Source organism: Phalaenopsis equestris, unplaced genomic scaffold, assembly GCF_001263595.1.
Source record: "Phalaenopsis equestris unplaced genomic scaffold, ASM126359v1 Scaffold001344, whole genome shotgun sequence".
Lineage (NCBI taxonomy): Eukaryota > Viridiplantae > Streptophyta > Magnoliopsida > Asparagales > Orchidaceae > Phalaenopsis > Phalaenopsis equestris.
The window spans coordinates 106052-126571 of record NW_018165783.1 but is presented as its reverse complement, the minus strand read 5'-3'; the positions used below and the strand labels follow the sequence as shown (position 1 = coordinate 126571).

At 33.7% G+C, this 20520-nt stretch overlaps 1 protein-coding gene across 1 annotated transcript; it reads right to left on the bottom strand.

The window, feature by feature from the left end:
* Window positions 1-1037: 1037 nt before the first annotated feature.
* Window positions 1038-1937, bottom strand: LOC110034106 (E3 ubiquitin-protein ligase RING1-like). The gene is made up of 2 exons (XM_020738367.1): window positions 1120-1937; window positions 1038-1063 (listed from the first exon to the last, which is right to left on the bottom strand). Exons 1-2 carry the CDS (start codon window positions 1811-1813, stop codon window positions 1038-1040), a joined length of 720 nt encoding a protein of 239 aa, XP_020594026.1. The 5' UTR covers window positions 1814-1937.
* Window positions 1938-20520: the final 18583 nt, after the last annotated feature.

Below are 20520 nucleotides of genomic sequence, written 5' to 3'. Positions count from 1 at the left end.
GGTTGTGTTCTCTCGATCGATGGTTTGTCGGTTGACAGGTGTATCGGCTGATTTCAATCTGCGTATGTCAGTTGATTTCGGTCTGTGGAGGTCATCGATTGTTTGTTTATCAATGTCTGCTCTTTGGCTCGAAACTTCGATCGCTGGGTCTCCATCGTTAGCCGTTCGATCCCTTTGAGATTCACGTCGGCATTTTTGCTATATGCACCAAGAGCATTACTTCTGACATAGATGTAAAATTTCTTTATCATTTTTGGATCACTTAATGGGGTGAGTTAGTTTCAAAGCTTTGATTCAGTCCAACATGTCGCCCTTAGGCAAATGGGCAAACATGGGTAAATCACAATTTGGGAAGTATATTTTGATGTTTTTGATAAGGAACATTAGGCGGTGGGACTTGGGTCTTCCTCCGGTGGAGTTTACCTATCTATAACTATTATATTTGTTAGTTTAGATGTCGCAGTCCATTTGAGATTGTGTATTGGTGTAATCCACTCACGCCTTTGGATTTGGTCTCCATATCGCCCACTGTTGCACTTAACATGGATGTCGGGGTTCAATACTTGAGCAGGTGAGGAAGGAAATTGTTAAGCAGAAAATCAAGTACCTGAAACAGACCAACAAGCCCATGGAAGTTATGGTTTTTAAGAAAGGTGAACTGGTGTAAATCGGGCTGAAAAAGAAATGATTTCCTGAGAGTTCATATGGAAAGCTTAAACCAAGAGTTGTTGTTCAATTTTAATATGTTAAGTTGATTAATGACACTACTAGAAGATAATAAAATTTCCTGTTGACTTGTCATATTATTAGTACCTTGATTTTTTCCACGACAGAACCACAAGGGATCGAGAGGTTGAGTTTAAAAATCCTATTTCTATTAAAAAAAAATAAATAAATAAAATATGTAATGCGGGTATAGAAAAGAACATAAAAGTACCTTTGCAAGAGCCTCAAGCAGGGCCGCTGAATCTGGGAATAACACTAATTCTGTTCCTTCTCGCTCCCCCTCCGAATGGATCGGCCACTGCAGCACGACGCTAAATCTTCCCACGGTAGAATCCGACTCTCGATCACCACCTGTACTGCTCTTCCACCAAAGGGGCAAGCTGCTCTTCCGACAAAGTGGACACGAGTTCTGTATTTGAAACCATGGTGCAATGCATTCCTTGTGGTGTGTGTGCTTGCAACGCAACTGGATCGCCACATCCCCGACCTTGAAACTTTCCATGCACACGGAGCACTCTGAGTCGACGGAAGCAAGAAAATCTTCAGTCACCGTTAGATCTGGCGGCATTGACGCAGCTTGAGGGCCGAACCGAGGGCCGTAGAATCTGATGAGATCATCCATTACAGGGTAGGCTTGAGGGTACGGGACCGTGCAATGGATGATCGCACCTTTGTTGGCGCAATAGTCTATGTAGTTTTGCAGTATTTGTAAAGTAATCACAGAATGGTTTTGGGGCAAGGGGGTGACAAAGGGTGGAGAGTTGGGATAGGGGCAACTGAAAAAACCAGGTAGTAATATAACGTGTAAGTTATCATTACTAAGATCCCGACGTTCAAATGTGGCGTATCGGGACATGTAGGTGCGCCTAGAGGGGATATTAGGGAGGAGAGGCGGGGCTGGGAGATTGAGGGGGGGTGAGCTAGAAGGAGAAGTGCTCGGAGTGTCAAATTGCTGGATCAAGCTCTCCCGGCAGATGGGGCAGAAAAGTCTGACTGCGGTTAAAGGATCAATCACTACCGTGGTGCAGCAACGACGGCACAAGTACCGGTACGAACGAGCACGTAGGAGGTGGAAGAAAGGCTCCATGGAGGAAATTTGTTTCTCCGGCGAAGGATGCGGCTGTAGACGGAAGATGTGAAAGGTAACGAGAAACTAAAAGTGATGAGCTTTTTAGGGCGAGCTGTGCGGAGCTTGAAATTTATTTAGAGTTTGGCGCGAAATTGTATTATATTATTATTTGAGAAATATTGCGCGAGATATTATATTCTCACTTAAATTTGGTTTAGATAATTTATATATTATGTAAATATGTAAAAATCTTTTTTGAATGTTGGTGTGGTACAGATTTTGATTGATAACACATATTATATTATTTTAAAAAAATAGAATTACTTTGCAATCTATTTTAATTATTTTTTCAATATATTATTTTTTATTTCTTTTATAACTATTAAATTTTGTTAGAAAAAGGAAATATTTGACTAAGAAATAGAAAATGAATTTTTTTCATGATAGAAGTTGCACCAAAATAAATTAATCTTTGTTTTCTCTTTAATGATTTTATTGTGTTAGAAGAGTATTTATAGAATTGAAAAAGAATTTAACATATTGATTTTGCATGAAAAACTTAAATAAGTTAAATTTTAAAAAGTCATTAAAATTTTTACTTGAAACACTTATAAAGGGAAAAAAAAATAACTCATGTGATGTAACACAGTTCTTACATATTTACATGTGTAACACCTAAATGTTGTTTTTTACATTAATACCACCTAAATCTTTTATATCACATGTAAAATATATATTGTCATAGATATGTATAAGATGGCTTACACCTCATATTTAATTTTTTACATATATGTTATATATTTATACAAGTAACACCTAAATTTTACATTATATATTTATTTAACGTAGCTCTTTTATATCATATTAAAGCATTAGTATTTAATTTAAAAAAAAATATGAGATCAACCTTACATATATATGTAACGAGGTAATTTTCAACAGGGGGCGTCGCTAGGCCATCAAAGGGGCAAAAGTAATCTTCAATAGGGGCAAAACCCGAAGATGTGTGCTTATTTAGTTAAATTCTGAAATTCAGGGGGGGTGGTGGTGGTGGGAATCGCACTACCCTCCTCGACATACTGTAGGTCTACCGTTGGTGTGATGGTTGGCAATGGGAACACAATTCCCATTCAATGTAGTACCTGCCCCCCCAATCGTAAGCTAACTTTCAACCACTTATTTCACACTCCTCAAATATCTCATAATTTGATCTTATCTCTCAAGTAGCTCGTGATAATGATTGCATCATTACTTTTTTACTTTTTATGCTAACGGATATAAAAAAAAAAAAAAGAACAGGCTACCTAGCAGCTTCTCCTTCAAGGTCCCTGCAGTAATGGACTGTATTACATTCACACCAATCCTCAAGTATTAATTCACCACTACATCGAATCATTGGCATCAGAGGTTTGGGCACGCTAGTCAACCAACTCTACAACTTATAACTAAACAACAATAAAGTTCACATATTTCAAACAATTTCTTTTTTTTGTGATTCTTGTGTTAAAACTAAATGTTATCGTAGTTCTTTCTCTAATTCTAACAGTTCTCGATTCTCGATGTAAACATTTAACCTTAATTCATTCAGATATATGGGGCTCATCCCCAACCACTCCAGCTCAAGGATACATATATTTTGTACTTTTCATATATGACTTTACCAGATATACTTGGATGAATCCAATGATACACAAATATGAAGTCATTGCTCACTTTTCCCACTTCAAACAAGAAGTTTAACTTCAATTCAATCAAATAACAAAGGCTATACGGACAAACAATAGGGGTGAATATATTAGCCATAAATTCTAAAGACTACTCAATACATCTAGTAGTTTCCATCAAACGAGCTGTCCCCATACCCCACAGCTAAATGACATAGCTGAATGAAGGCACCGACTTATTTTGGAAACCACCAGGGCACACTTAGCAGACTGCAACATTCCTCCATCCCATTGACTTGAAACAGTTCTTAGAGCCGTTGACCTGATAATTCAACTACCACCCAAAGTCATAGCTTATAAATCTCCAGATCAGCTCCTTTATGGCTATTTACCTGACTACAATCATCCAAAAAACCATAGCTGCCAATGCTATCGTTGGTTACCACCAATTCACAGAAACAAACTTCAGCATCCTTACCTTGTGTCTTTCTTGGATATCCCACTCACAATAAAGGTTATAAATATACTGATCCCACCACTCTTGTCATGTAACTTTAATTAAAGGAAATTTCCATACAATCAACTCCAACTGCTGGCTAATGTTAAGCAACCTCCTAGCACATTCTCTCCACTCACTGTCATTCCCCACTCCATCATACATACTAACCAAACAACTTTACCTCCTAATAACTCTGCTACTCGCACAGTCCCTACAATTCTTCTAGCTCCACCTCAAACTGAGCCCACATCGTAAACCAGCCAATTATCTGAAGCCCTCACTGAAAAACCACCTCCACCTAAGCACACCATGATTACTTGACCCCAAAGGGGATTTCTATCCAACCACACATATTTAATCTGCTCCATGTCCTATCCGTCCAAACTGAACCCATCACTTACAAACAAGCGACTAACGACAATAATTGGAAACAAGATATGAGAGAGGAGTTTCAAGCTTTGCTAAAACAGAACACTTAGACACTTGTTCCTACACCAGTAGGTCAGCCAATAATGGAAAGCAAATGGACATACGAGATTAAATGAAATAAAGATGGATCAGTGGCTAGGTGCAAATCAAGATTAGTAGCTTCGGGATATTAAAAGGAATATGGACTTAATTATGCAATATATTTTAATTCCAGTTGCAAATATTCCCACTATAAGAATTCTTCTCATTATCACACTCCATTTTCAGTGGAAAATAATATAAATGGATGTCTTTAATGCTTTTCTCCAAGGTCAACTTCAAGAAAATATCTATATGCATCAACCTCCAAGTCAGAAAGATATCGCGCATCCTAATCATTTATGTTTTTTACAGAAATCTATTTATGGACTTAAACAGACACCAACACAATGGAATCAAACTTTCACCTAACATCTTCTCGAATTTGGGGTTTACATCAGTAAACTTATTCGTCTCTTTACATTTACCATCATCGGTCTCATATACTTTGTCTTCTACTTTTTGCAGATGATATATTATTAACAGGAAATAACAACTGTTTGATGTAGCAACTTCAGCAAGATTTACAGCAAACCCTTTCCACGAAATTCCGGGACGCTGTATCTACCTTTCTCGGTATCACCATTTCAAACTACTTCCTATGGATATCATTTCAATCAAGCAAGCTTTATGAAAGACATTCTACTTAAAGCTGGTATGAAAGAATGCAAATCTCTAACCAATCCTCAAACACTTTATACCAAAGCTCTAACTGATTCTACAGAAGCTTTTTTAATCCGTCCTTATATAACCATCCTACTGGATCACTACGATACTTAACTTTGAGTCCAGATATTATGTTTGATGTTAACTCTCTCTCTCTCTCTCTCTCTCTCTCTCTCTCTCAACATTTACAAAAATCACTACTGTTATATTACTGTCAAAATTTTGAGAAAAATATGCTGAATACTGAATAAACTCGATTGCCTTTTCTCTTTGCTTTTATTCCATTAAATAACAATCCCACAATCTATTTTAAGTACAAAATAAAGTGCATAATCTATTTTAGTTAACTCAATAATATATATTCCTAATCTAAATATTCAGTTAAAAGGAAAATAAGTCAGAATAAAGAGATTGAAAATAAGGAAGCTTTTAATTATAAAAAACTTCTAATTTAGTTGTCTGATTTTGTACTTCCCGATTGACATCTCCCCTCAAATTGATGTCGACTGATCATGAAGGATCAATTTGCTAACAAGAAACTGATAACAATGCCGGGACAAAAAATCCTTAAGCCGTGGATGCAAAGCCTCAGAGTGCCGAAGCTTGAAAATGCAGAAGCTCAAGAGTGTCGAAATCAAAATTTTGCCGAAATCTGAGAGTGCCGAAGCCTGAGAGTGTCGAAACCTAAAAATGTCGAAACTCAAAAATTGATGCAAAGCCTCAGAGTGCCGAAGCTTGAAAATGCCGAAGCTCAAGAGTGTCGAAACCAAAATTTTGCCGAAATCTGAGAGTACCGAAGCCTGAGAGTGTCGAAGCCTAAAAATGTCGAAACTCAAAAAAGTTCAAGCCCAAAAGTGCCGAAGCCCGAGAGACCGAAGTCTAAAAGTGCCGAAGCCCAAAAGCGTCGAACACCGAGAGGACAAAGCCGAAAAATACCGAAGCCGAAAAATATCAAAGCCCAAAAGTGTCGAAGCCCGAGAGGCCAAAGCCTGAGAGTGCCAAAGCTCAAGAGGGTCGAAGCCCAAGAGGCCAAAGCCTGAGATTTCCGAAGCCCAAGAGGGCCGAAGCCCAAAAATGCCAAAGCTCAAAAGTGTCAAGGCCTGAGTGGTCGAAATCTGAGATTTTCAAAGCCCAAAAGATCCATGGCTTGCCGAAGCCAAAGTCATCGATCTAGGAATGAGTGTCGAGCCGAAGCAAAGGCGGATGAAGCAAAGCATAAGAAGCAGTTGAAGATGTCATGGAGGCAGTGATGCCTAGTGAAGAAAATCTGAATCGAAAAAATAATAATACAAACATAACAACCATTTTCAACCCAAGAATCCTTATATCCTACAATGAAAGGATTTTGAACTTCATAATAAGTTTCATCTTCTTTAAGACATAATTCTTTTTTTTCACCTTGATCTTCACGAGAAGAGCAAGAATCATTTTCTAAAGAGCCCTAATTCCAAAATTGCAGATGAATGAATCAGTTATTGGGATCAAGGCAGTTGATGAGCGTGGATGCATTGCTGGTAAGCCTAGAGACGGGCACAACATCCACTGATTTGTCCTGCGAGAGGCTATTAAGACATGTGCTCTTATATGTAAGCATGACGCTCGCCGACGTTTGAATGTTACTCAGATGTCAACCGAATGATATGCTTCTGTATCGCCCTATTTGCTCCATCTATTTAACCGATCTCTGCAGCGGATCAACAGAGTCGTCAGCCGGTGTAGAAGAATCGACCTCATCAATCACCAGTTGGTAGGATCCGAGTGCAGTGTAGGAACGGTAGACTAGGGAATCCCACTCGATTGCGTCGTCAGTGGAGAGATGTGGAATGTCACTGTTATTGATCGTCGTCTGGTAAGCGCCAATGTGGAAGTGGAGGCCGAAGAGTAGATTCGGAGAAGTCGAAGTCATGAGCGCTTAAAGAAAGCAGAAGAAGGGAGGAGCCAAACGAGGGTAGTAGACAGAACTGACGAATCAATTAATCAACCAAACAGTCAAGATCAGGCGAGCCAAACGAGTAGGCCAATAGTTAGTCGAAGCATTCAAGCGACGCAGATGAGGAAGACGAGGGGCGTCAGAGTGAGAACAAGACAAAGAAATAGCTCCTTCCTTCTCGCAAGAAGGCCACCGACAGGAAGGGAGCATTGATGGTCCTCCAATGACTGTCAGTGGTTAGGGCAACAATTTGGCTCTAATACCATGTCAAAATTTTGAGAAAAATAGGTTGAATACTAAATAGGCTCCATTGCCTTTTCCCTTTGCTTTCATTCCATCAAATAACAATCTTACAATCTATTTTAGGTACAAAATAAAGTGCATAATCTAACTTAATAATACATATTCCTAATCTAAATATTCAGCTAAAAGAGAAATAAATCATAATAAAGATATTAGAAATAAGTAAGCTTCTAATTATAGAAAACTCCTAATTTAGCTGTCTGATTTCCGTCTTTCCTGATTGACAATTACCAGCACCTTAAACATCTCCTAAGTTGTCTTCAAGGTACAATTGACTAGGCTTACCCTTCCAAGCCGACCAACCTGCTCTCCACATGTATGTTGATGCTAGTTGGGCTAGTGATGTCACTGACAGAAGGTCCATTATTGGGCATTGTTCATTCATTGGACCTAATCTACTTTCTTGGAATCTGAAAATACAACTAATTGTTGTGAGATCCTCTACTACAGCTGGGTATAGAGCCATATCTTTAGCAGCAACAAAAGTTATCTGGTTGAGAAGACTTCTCCAGTATTTCAAAATTCTAACTTTAGAACCAACGATAATTTATTATGACAACATGTCAGTTATGGCAATAGCTCATAATCATGTCTTTCACGCTAGAAGCAAACACATTGAGATTGACTATCATTGTACCAGAGATCACATCAAGTTCGACGAGGCTACCTTATAGTACATGTATTCGGAAGAACGAATAGAGATATGTTTACAAAGGCTCTTCCAACTCTTCCATTTCAATAACTTAGACACAAACTAACACTCTCTCTGGTAGAGGCTGTTAGTTTGAGGTGGTAAGTTAAAGATATAAAATAATATATTTTTCTAATGGGTGGGTCCATTGTTTTATTTACTTATCACGTGTGAGGTGTACCATGTGTTTGCTTGTGTTTTGTGAGGTGTACCGTGTGTTAGCTTTTTGTTTTCCTATATAACCAACAACTTCATTTCATTCCAACAATAATAAAAGTTATGTTATTTTTTTTATTCGTACTCTGCTTTCCCCCTTTTCTCCCGCGCTTCTTTCTCCATTTCTTCTTCTCGAATTTCAGTCAACACCTATAACATCTTGAATCAAGCCTGGACAGGTTGTTAGTTAGAATAGGCTTTTGGGAGAAAGGGGTGAATGAAAGAATACTCCCATTAGAAATTGAAAAAAAAGGTTAATGGGTTATATGAGCTAAGGGTTACACCTAAACATAAGAGAAGTCTTTTAGTCTAATGGGTGGAGCTTTGTTAGGGACACGTCTATTAAGCATGCTTGTGGTGTACAGCTCCCAAAAATTGCACAGAAAATGATAAAACCGTTAAGTTGCACCTAGTATATGTTGCAGGTTGGGCCAAAACAGTTTATACTTTTGATATAATGTTGGCTTGGTCATTGATGGGTTTGGTCAAATCGGATTTTGAGTTGGTTTGTTACAGATGAATGCTTGCTATTTTGAAGTTTCAATTCAATTTTAGATATACAAAAATGCAAACTGTGATAATTTTTCTTTTTGTAAATTAATGTAGGGTTCAGGATATGCATACAGTTTTTTCTTGCTACAAATACCAACATGTCGTTCACGTACTTGATTTGAAATTCTTTTTTAGTCTTCAGTGACGATGGGAATGACTACTCCATCAAGCCTGAATTTTACAACCCGTTGCTTGATGTGAAGGATGAACAGTGGACGAATAAACAAAGGAAAGGAAGGACTTCTGATGGAGGGCTTACTGATGGAGGGCTTAGTTGCCCTGCTTGTTTTACTGCCCTATGCTTTGATTGTCAAAGGTATATTCTATTATTTTAAATAAAATTCTTGTATTATAAAAGCTTTTACTATTTGAGCGTTATATTCTTTTCTATGACTTCAAATTTAAATCTTAATTGGCACCTTTTCATGTATTCTTATGTAATTTTGGCTTCCTTTTTAATAGCATCACTATCCTGTGGATTTGATTTTTATTAATCAATGTACTTTTGATGCCTTGGGTCTATGACTGCCAATTTTTTTGTAAATCCAAGATGACTCTATTTGATTCTCATTTCTCTATGCATGCCTTTTCTTTATAGAAGATTCACATACATACCATTCAAATTTTACGTACATACCACCTTAGCTTTGCATGAAAAGATGTTTTTCTCTTTTTAAAAGCTAATATGGTATATTTTTTATGTGGTATGAAAGATTTAGGTGGTTTTAATACAAAAAGTAAAGTTTAGGTGCTGGATATGTAAAATACTAGAGAATTTGGTGGTATGTATGTAAATGCCTCTTTTCTTAAAGTTTAATGCATGGTTAAACCAATATTTTGATTGTTGGCATCATCTCTTTATCACAGTTTCTTCCGTGTAGTGATATCTTTACGGAGAATATTATGACGCTTCATTTTGAAATTACCTCTAAACATGCACTTGATTGGTAAGTTAATATAAATTGATTCTTTTTTTTTTAATATAGAACAACGTCAAATTGGTCCCTTGACTCTTTGCATAGGGTCATTTTATTCCCAGAGGCTACAAAAATATCAATTTTTCCCCAGACTTTTTTAATGTGAGCTAAAATAGTCCCCTCAAATTAAAAGAATGCGGACTAATTTGATATTGTATAAATTTTGAGACTAAAATGACACCATGTAAGTAGTCATGGGACTAATTTTTTGGTATTAGAAGGATATTGTATCTCATATTTAAGAAGTTAATGAATGATATTTGGAGGGTTAATATATAGTTAGATGGAAAAATCTTGTGTATGTTGATGTCATTTCTACAAATGAAGTTACTCCTTTTTTTAATCAAAGTCAAGGATAACTTACTCTTTTACAAAGTAGGGAAAAATCCATTTGACATAGGTTATAATATATATGCCAATTTATAAAAAGCCATATTTGTTGCTTTCAAAGTGATGTCACGGTAAAGATTAGATTACTTGAATTTAATTTCATGTACTCCATTTACTTCTTGATCTGACTTATCTAGATGTTAAAATTTATTGTGAGAACATGTAAGAACCGGGATGGTATTGTCTCAGTCAACAATTGGAAAGAGGAAAGAATCACATGAGGTTGTATAAATGAGAATGCAATTCATATGATTTAATGCAAACAAATAGGGAAATAATCATTAAAGGGTGTAGAATTAGAGAACTTTAAAGTGACAGGTTAAAGCCCCCAACTTGATTTATTGTTTTAAGTTCTGATACGAGATGTTAGCCCCCAGGTGGAATGAATCGAGGGAACTCTAGAGTGAGAGCTGGTTTCTTCCTTGCCTAGCCGGTCTTCAGAACTATTCAAATTTTAAAGTAGTCAAAGTTCTTTATAGCATCTCTTGTAAGGGTAAATAATATAATTGCTTATATTTAGCACAACACAATTAACATACTTCTACAACAGAATTTCTATATTTATTACTGTTTCTTGATAAAGAGAAAGATATTTTCATATTCAGTACTTTTCTTTTACATAAATTCAAGTTATCTTTTTAAGTTGTTACTGTTTTTGTTAAAATATCAAAAATACAAAAAAGATTTGAATTTTAATTACATTGAAAATATCTATAGTTTAAGTAATTGTCTTTTTAGAATAGAAAGTTATTATTCAATAGTGCATATTGCAAATTTCTCTGTGGGTTCAATATTCATGTCTTATTAAAAAAATCATATATTACTTGATAATTATACGTAAATTTGCGTTGTATCCCAACATATATATAAATTGAAAAGTTAAATTCTTATTTTCTTCATGATCAAGTTTATGGTGCTATTGTAAAATAAAGAAATATAAGTGAAAAATATAATTAGAGAAATTGTTATAATGATGCATATAAACAGTCGGGATCAAGTTTTTGACGTCCTTGCTTAGGATATCAATTGATTTAAAAGCAATTTTATATTTTTTAGAAAGTCTTATTTAAACTTTATATGTTAGTGTATGTGTAGTGTATGTGTCTTATTTAAACTTTATATGTTAGTGTATATAATAATTTAATCTTATTTTGTATTTTTTTATTTTATTCTTTTTTTATTTTTTGTTAGTGTATGTGTAGTTCATGTTTTGAAGGACCAGTGCCTTAAGATTTTGAATTAGAGAGAACTGTTAAAAAAATTAGATAAAATTAAAAAAATTAAAAATCTTGAAAAATCTAGAAAAAGTATAAAAATGACAAACCAAAATGATCAAAATGCTGAAATTCATGAAGAGTTTAGTTCTTTACGAGATTATGCCGACCCTACGGTAGATGAGCTTCATTGTAGTATTCAAAAACCTACTGTAGTGGCTAATTCATTTGAGCTTAAACTTGTTATTATCCAAATGGTATCAAATAATCAATTTGGGGGATCACCAACTGAAGATCCAAATTTACATCTTGTCAATTTTCTAAAATTGTGCGTTACATTTAAATATGATGGTGTATCAAATGATGTCATAAGACTTAGTTTATTTCCTTTCTCACTGAGGGATAAAGCTAAGATGTAGTTGAATTCGTTAGCACATGGATCTATCAGAACTTGGGGTGATTTAACACAAAAATTCATTGATAAATATTTTCCACCATAAAAAACTGCGAAGCTTAAATATGATATTACATCTTTTAATCAGTTTGAAGGGGAATCTATTTATGAAGCATGAAAATGATTTAAAGAACTTTTAAGAAAGTGTCCACACCATGTTATACCAGATTGGTTGATAATTCAAACTTTTATAATGGATTAGTTGAATCTCTCAGATCTATTATCGATGTAACTGCTAGTAGTTCATTGATGTCAAAATCATTTCATGACGTTTTTGCTTTAATTAAAGAAATGTCTACAAATAATTTTTAATGGCCGTCAGAGAGGGTAAATCCAAAGAAAGTAGCCAATATTCATGAATTTGATGCATTTATTATGTTAGCAAAGTAAGTTGTTGCAATTTCAAGGAAGTTAGACCAATTTGGAATGAATTATTCTCAATCAATATCCGTGATTGAAGAGAATTCATTAGGTCAAATGGTAGATTCTCAAGCATCATTAGAAACTTTGAATGTCATAAATAACAAGCTGAATAACCCATATTCAAACTATTATAACCCAGGTTGGAAGAACCATCCCAACTTTAATTGGACTAACATTACCGGTGGTAATAATCAGCAATGGGGGAACAACCAAGTAAACCCATTAGGAAGCTGAAACAACCAAAGGAATAATAATTATAGATCTACTTATCCTTCAGCTTTCAATAGTAATACACAATTTAAGGGGAAGAAGTTGTCTATAGAAGAAGTGGTGTTACAAATGAGAAATCAGTTACAAAGTCAAGGAGCTACAATTAGAAATATTGAAAATCAACTTGCATAATTTGCAAATTTATTAATAGATCCTAAGGAACACGTCCTAGTAATACTGAAACAAATCTGAAAAACTGGAAGAAAGAGCAAGTAAAATTTGTTCAACTTAGAAGCAGAAGAGAGTTAGAAGGTAAGGTTAAAAAAAAAACTGAAGTTGAGAGAGAATAAATTAAAGAATCAAAAGAGGAAACTACAAAAGATTCTGAAAGACTTATTTCTCCACTGAAAATTGATTTGGAAAAACCAACACCTTCATTTCCTCAGAGACTTGGTCAGCAAAAGTTGGATAAGCAATTTTCAAATTTTATGGAAATTTTTAAGAAGCTTACAATTAATATTATATTTGCTGAAGCCTTATAGCAAATGCCAAGCTATGTAAAGTTTATGAAGGATATTCTCAACAGAAAAAGAAAGTTTGAAGATAATGAGACTGTTGCACTTAGTGAGGAGTCCAGTGCTATAATTCAGAAGAAGCTTCCTGAAAAGCTTAAAGATCCTTGTAGCTTTACAATTCCATGTGCAATAGGAGACAGATTTTATGTGAAAGCTTTATGTAATTTAGGTAAAAGCATTAATCTTATGTCATTATCAGAATTTAAAATATTAGGATTAGGAGAAATAACCTCTACTACTGTAACTCTGCAGTTAGCAGATCATTCAATGACATACCCTAAAGGGGTTATAGAAGATGTCATAGTGAAAGTGGATCAATTTATCTTTCCTATTGATTTCGTTGTGCTAGATATGGAGGAAGATAAGGAAATACCTATCATTTTGGGGAGACCTTACCTAGCCACAGGAAGAGCAATGATAGATGTGCAAAAAGAGGAATTAATAATGCGCGTTAATGATCAAACTGTTATTTTTAACATTTCAAGATCAATGAAATATCCTACAAAAGGTAAAGATGATGAATGCTACAAAATGGATGTTATAAGATATCTAAGTGAATGTCATTTCAAAACTAATTATGAAGAAAAATTTGAAGTTAAAGATTTGAAATATGAGCAAGAAGAGGAATTAGATCAATGTGATGATCTTTTTAAGGAAGATTCAAACTATGTTTGAGAAAGTTTTGAAATTCTGGACACGATAGACAAAGATAAACCATTTTCTTCATCGATTGAAAAACCTCCAGAACTTGAGTTGAAATTACTTCTTGATCATTTAAAATATGCATTTTAAGGAGGTTCCTCTACTTTACCAGTTATAATTTCCTCAAAGTTAACGATGGAAGAAGAAGAACTATTGATGAAAATTTCGAAAAATTTTAAGAAAGCATTTGTATGGACAATTGCTAATATTAAAGGAATCAATCCTTCAATTTGTATGCATAGAATTCATATGGAAGAGAACTGCAAGCTCAGGGCTGATCCTCAAAGGAGATTGAATCTTGTTATGAAATAAGTTCTTAAGAAAGAAATTTTAAAGTGGTTAGATGCTGGAATTATCTACCCTATTTCAGATAGTGCATGAGTTAGTCTAATTCACTGTGTTCCTAAGGAAGGAGGAGTAACTGTGATTGTAAATGAACATAGTGAGTTAATACCTACTAGGCAAGTTACAGGGTGGCGAATATGAATTGATTATAGAAAATTAAATCTTACCATTAGGAAAGATTATTTTTCATTACCCTTTCTAGATCAAATGCTTGATAAACTAGTTGGGCTTAAATAATTTTATTTTCTTGATCAATATACTATTTATCACCAAATTCAAATAGCTCCTAAGGATCAAGAGAAAACAACTTTTACGAGCCCTTATGGTACATTTTCTTTTGGAAAAATCTCTTTGGTTTATGTAATGCCCCCGCTACATTTCAAAGATGTGTGGTGGCAATTTTTTGTGATTTGAATGAAAAAGAGATTGAAGTCTTTATGAATGATTTTTCAATATTTGGAACTTCATTTGACTCATGTTTAGAACATTTATCTAAAGTTCTTAAGCCATGTGAAGAAACAAATTTAGTTCTTAATTGGGAAAAATGTCAATTTATGGTAGCAGGAGGAATTGTATTAGGACATCAAATATCAAAAAATGGCATGAAAGTAGATCCTGCTAAAATTCAAGTGATCGCTAATTTACCTTATCCAATAAATGTAAGAGAAATTAGGAGTTTTTTATGACATGCTGGATTCTACGGGCGATATATTAAAGATTTTTACAAAATTGTTAAGCCTTTATGTTATTTACTGGAGAAAGATGTGATTTCAATTTTTATGAGGAATGTCTTAAAGCTTTTAAGTTATTAAAAAAAAAAATAATCACTGCACCAATTATAGTTTCACCAGATTGGGGACAACCTTTTGAACTGATGTGTGATGCTAGTGATTATGCTATTGGAGCTGTTTTAGGACCAAAATATGATAAAATTTTCAAAGTTTTTTACTATACTATAGAACCTCCTAGTAAAACTCAAATTAATGATACCACCACTGAAAAAGAATTAATAGGAATAATATATGCCTTTTATAAATTTAAATCATATTTAATTAAAACTCATTGTGTATTGCATACAAATCATCCGACTATCAAGTATTGAATGAAAAAAAAAGATGTTAAACCTATAATTATCAGATGGATTCCTCTTTTACAAGAATTTGACTTTGAAATAGTAGATCAGAAGAGGATTGAAAATTAAATTACTGATAATTAGTCCATACTTGAGTTAGAAAAACCATTCTATTTTAAAAAAGAAATTAATGAACATTTTCCAGATGAAAAATTGTTCAATATTAATGAGTGGTGTGTTCCTTGGTGTTTTTTTTTTTGCCTTGCCGGCATTATCAACTTTCTTGTTAGTGATATTATGCCTTATGGAATTACATACCAACAGAAGAGGAAATTTATTTATGAAGTTAAGACTTATGTTTGGGATGACCTATTTTTATATAAACCAAAAAATAATATGATTATTCGAATATGTGTACCATTAGAAGAAACTTATGAAATTATCCAAAAATGTCATAATTCTTATTTTGGGGGACATTTTGGTGTTGATAAAACAACATACAAAATTTTACAATCTGGATTTTATTGGCCAACTATTTTTAAAGATGTTAATGCTTATATTAAAACTTGAGATAGATGTCAACGAGTAAACAATATTTCTAGAAGAAATGAGATGCCCCTCAATTATATGTTAGAAGTTGAAATATTTGATGTTTGCGAATTAGATTTCATGGAACCATTTATACCATCTTACGAAAATTTATATATTCTGTTAGCAGTGGACTATGTTTCCAAATGGATAGAAGTTGTTACTTTACTTCGATGTGATGCTGAAAATATTGCGAAATTTTTTAAAACAAACATATTGTGTAGATTTGGGATGTCGAGAGTTATCATTACAGATGTGGGAAGTCATTTCATAAAAGTCATAATGAAGAAGTTATTAAAGAAATATCATATAAACCATAGAATTACTACTACTTATCATCCTCAGATAAGTGGTTTGACTGAATTATCCAATCGAGAAATTAAAAGAATTATGGAAAAATCTGTAAATGCAACAAAAATGGATTGCTCAGTCAAACTTGAATATGTAGATTATTGCAATTAAATGAGCTTAAAAAGATAAGAATGAATCTTATTTAATTTGAAAGATGTTTGTGTGAAAAGATTATTGCACTTAAATGAGCTTAAAAAGATAAGAATGAATCTTATGAGAATGCTAAGATTTACAAAGAAAAGATTTAAGATGTGGCATGATCGAATGATTCTTACTAAAAAATTTTTGCCAAAGCAATAAGTTTTGCTATATAATGCAACATTAAGATTATTTCCAAGCAAACTTAAGTCCAGGTTGATGGGCCCAAATGTTGTGATGAAAGTTTATCCTTATGGAGTTGTGGATATTAAAGATCATAAATCTGAGAAAGTATTTAAAGTGAATGGTCATAGACTGAAACCTTATTTTATAGGGGATCAACATAAAGTTAATGATGGAATGATGTTGGGTTAACCAAAAAAAGCACTGGTTACGTCGGGCTGACAACATAAAACCAAGCGTTTTGTGCGAGACAACCCATCATTATCAGTGTGTTTTGCCTTTGATTGTTGTTTGTGTGTGATTAAGAAAAATTGGGGTTTATATAGCACACCTAAACTTTTATATTTATGTTTATTCAACTTTTGTGTCATAAAGTTATGCAGGAAAAAATTGTATTTCTCCTTTATAATTGTTAGCAATAATTTAAAATATATCACAAGAATTTAAATATGTTACACACAAAAATAACTTTTTATTTTGTCATAATAAATCATTCATTGAGCTCTAAAGTTGCATATTTATCATGGACTAAAACAAATATACTTAATGATAACACAAAGTTGTGATTCTTTGAGCATATCTCCATGATATGTCATGCATTACAAATATCATGGTGTTGAAATAACTATTTTAGTTTTTACATAGGGTTTATTAATATCTTCAATTAAGTTAGATATCATTTATCTCCCATATTTGGATGTTTTTGTTTTAAGCTTTGATGAAGGTCATGGAATTTATAATTTCTTGGTCGTTTGTTTATAATACATAAAAATTTTCATTTGTGCTACCTAGTAAAAATTTTATTAAATTGAAACCAAAAAAATAAAAATGTTATTTTTGTGTGTTGAAAAATTCATGACGGTAGAGTGATAGTTTAATATCTTGTTACACGATACACAAAAAATATATGCATTTTTAGACTCATATTTTATACTCTTTTGCAAGTTAATGGAAGATATTTTTATATTTTCTTGCAGGTTGTTGAATTTCAGGACTTAAAGCAAAAAAAAGAGCAAAAATGATGAATTTTGGAGTAAAAATAAAGAAGTTAAAATTTGTTCAGCGCCGACGACGCTGTTTGACAGAGAAAACGAATTAAATTGCGGGACACTGGCGCTAACGACACCAATGTCGGTTCAGTCACCGATTCTAGAAGATTTGACGTATTTGGACACTTTTTGAAGAGATTTTGGAGGCACCTATTGGAGAACCGACTTGAGGCTCTATATGGGGCCGAAATTCATCAGAAAAAATGCTCCTTTTTCGTCATTCCTCATTTCAATTCATCCTCTTACATGTCATACACTTTTCCATCTTCATTCCACCACCATTTTTGAGTCAATTAGTGAGTTTTCTTTAAGAGTTTTGAGTTTTTGGGATGAGATTGTGTGTGAATCTTTCTCTAAGAGTGTTGGAGAAGGGGAAAAGTGAGAGATTTCTTCTCCTGCAATTCATAGGAAAGGCTACAAGGGATTTGCTTTGAGAAAGAGTTTCAAATAAGTGTTGTTCTTTTATTAGTATTGTATGAAATTTTTTTTATATATAAAATTTGTGTTTTGTTGTATGTTTCTCATGAAGTCTGAGTAGTTTCCTTTATCTTTCTCCCTATTCTGAGATATGGTGAAATGAAGAGATAACATGAATGTGCCAGTATTAAAATATAAAATAAATTGTGATGATTTTTCAACTTCGAACTTAATTTACTTTTCGATCTGACCAATTGAATTGTTAAAGTGTGTTGTGAAACATATAATCCTGAAAATTGAGTATGAGTTCTACAACAGAGTGAGGATCACATTTGATTCCATGAAGGAGAAATTCGTTCATGGAATTAAGTGCAAATAAATAGGAAAATATACTTTGTTAGGTGTAGAATTGGAGAATCTTTAAATAGGGAAACTTGTCGGCCAATACATTGGTTTCACAGACCAAACGGATGTCATCGATACAGGATTTGAGGTAAAGCGCTCTTTCATCTAAACTATGAAAATTATGGGGTCAGTTTGACTTCATCTTTTTCAAAACCCAACTTTTTCAATGTCCTTCCGAAGCGGGCAACGGGACTTCAATTTCGATGACCGACAGCTTCTTACGGGCAAACCCCACACCAAAAATAGTGCCGACAAGTAGTTACTATTTAAACTTTGCATTTCTGTTTTGATAATAGTTAAGTAATTTAGTTTTAATAATATCTCAACATTCAAAATTAGTGACAGTGATTTCGTTTTACTTTCTCTGAATTTCCTAGTTAATTTATCATCTCAAATTTAAACCTCCCCCGTGGGATCGATATTTGGTCCTTAAATAGAAAGTTCATTATTACTTGATAACGATACGTATACTTGCATAGAATCTCATTATTAATTACATATACTTATATAAATTTTACACAACTTTACTTTCTCGGGATCATTACACTAAGATGTAGCACACATACAAATAAAATAAAAAGTAGCTAGAGGAGATGCCTAAGTTTTTAAATGGATAAACCCTTAATGGGAAAATCCAATTAGGTCTAGCCCAGCCAAAATAATCTACTTTGTAATTGTAAGTATATAGGTCAATTTTTTTCCTAAATTATAGAAAATGTAATTACAAAGTTGATAATCTTAGATATACAATATTAATGTAGCTATAATAATCATAATTAGGCTATAATAAATGTAGTTCTTGACTATGATAGTGATAATTGACAACAAAGCCTTAGGTGATGGTTGTAATAGTGGTAATTGGCCACAAAGGGTGTAATTTAAAGATGTAACGACAAAAGTTGGACACAAAAGCTATAGTTAGTTGCTACGAATGTAGTTGTTGGCTATAAAGGTTGTAGTCGGTAGCTGCAATAATAGCAGTAGGTCACATAAATCATAGTTGGAAAGTGTAATGTTAATAGTCGATAACAAAAGTAGCAGTTGATTGCTAAAAAGACAGCAGTTTACCATGATAGTTATAGACGGTGGTCGCAATAACGATAATTAGCCATAGAGATTATGTTCTGATTACGATGGTTACAAGCAATGACATCAACAACCCGTGGTCGGTGACCGACGACTTTATATATGCTTAAAATACAAGATAAATATGAACGTAATTAAATATTCAATAATTATAAAGTCACACTTATCAACGCAAATATATATATCACTCAAGTAATATAGGGCTCTAATGGAGTCCTAGATATCGATCCCACAGAGAGTGATTAGAATTGCGGACTAAGATTTTAGAAAAATAATACTTTAATCACAATAACAAAGTTCAATTTGCTTATATGTCACTAATAGGTAATTGAAATAAATAGATAATTTTAATAACTAATAAATAACTAATGATACTGAGGAGGGTTTAATTGTGATATTCAAAATATAAGAAAACATCATTCTCCTTATCAAAAAATCATAGTGAATGGATAAAATGAATTAGTTTAATTTATATTGTGCCAAATAAAAGCATTCCTATTTTTACTCTTTGGTCCAGACATAAAGAACATTGACTAATCCTACGCTTGTTTATTGAATCTGCGGCTAGGCTGGGAGGATACCGGCTCTCACTTCGGAGCCCCCACGTTCCCCTCACCTGAGGGCTAATATCTACACTTCAACACCCAAATGATAGGACTGAATTGAGGATTTTAGTTTGTCACTCTAAAATTTCCAATTCTACGCCCGATAATATTATTTCCTTATTTATTTGCACCAAACTTCAAAGGGCTTTGACCTCCATAAATCTTAGATGTAATCTTCACTTTAGTTGTAAAACTCAACATAGTTTAACAAATCAATTGGCTAGATTGAAAGTAAATTAAGATCGAAGTGAAAGATCATCACAATTTCTTAAACATTTTCATGGCTTCACCAATTCAAATTTCACCAATTTAAATTACCATTTCACAAATATCGAGACAAGGAGAAAGACAGAGAAAACTACTCAGAACTCATAGGGAAAACACAACAAAACTTAGAATTCATATATAAAATCAAAGTCATCCAAACTACAACAAGTGAATAACTTATCTCTAATTTCTCCCCAAGAACACTCCCCGAAATTCTTCTGGATCTCTTCCTTTCTTTACAGCACA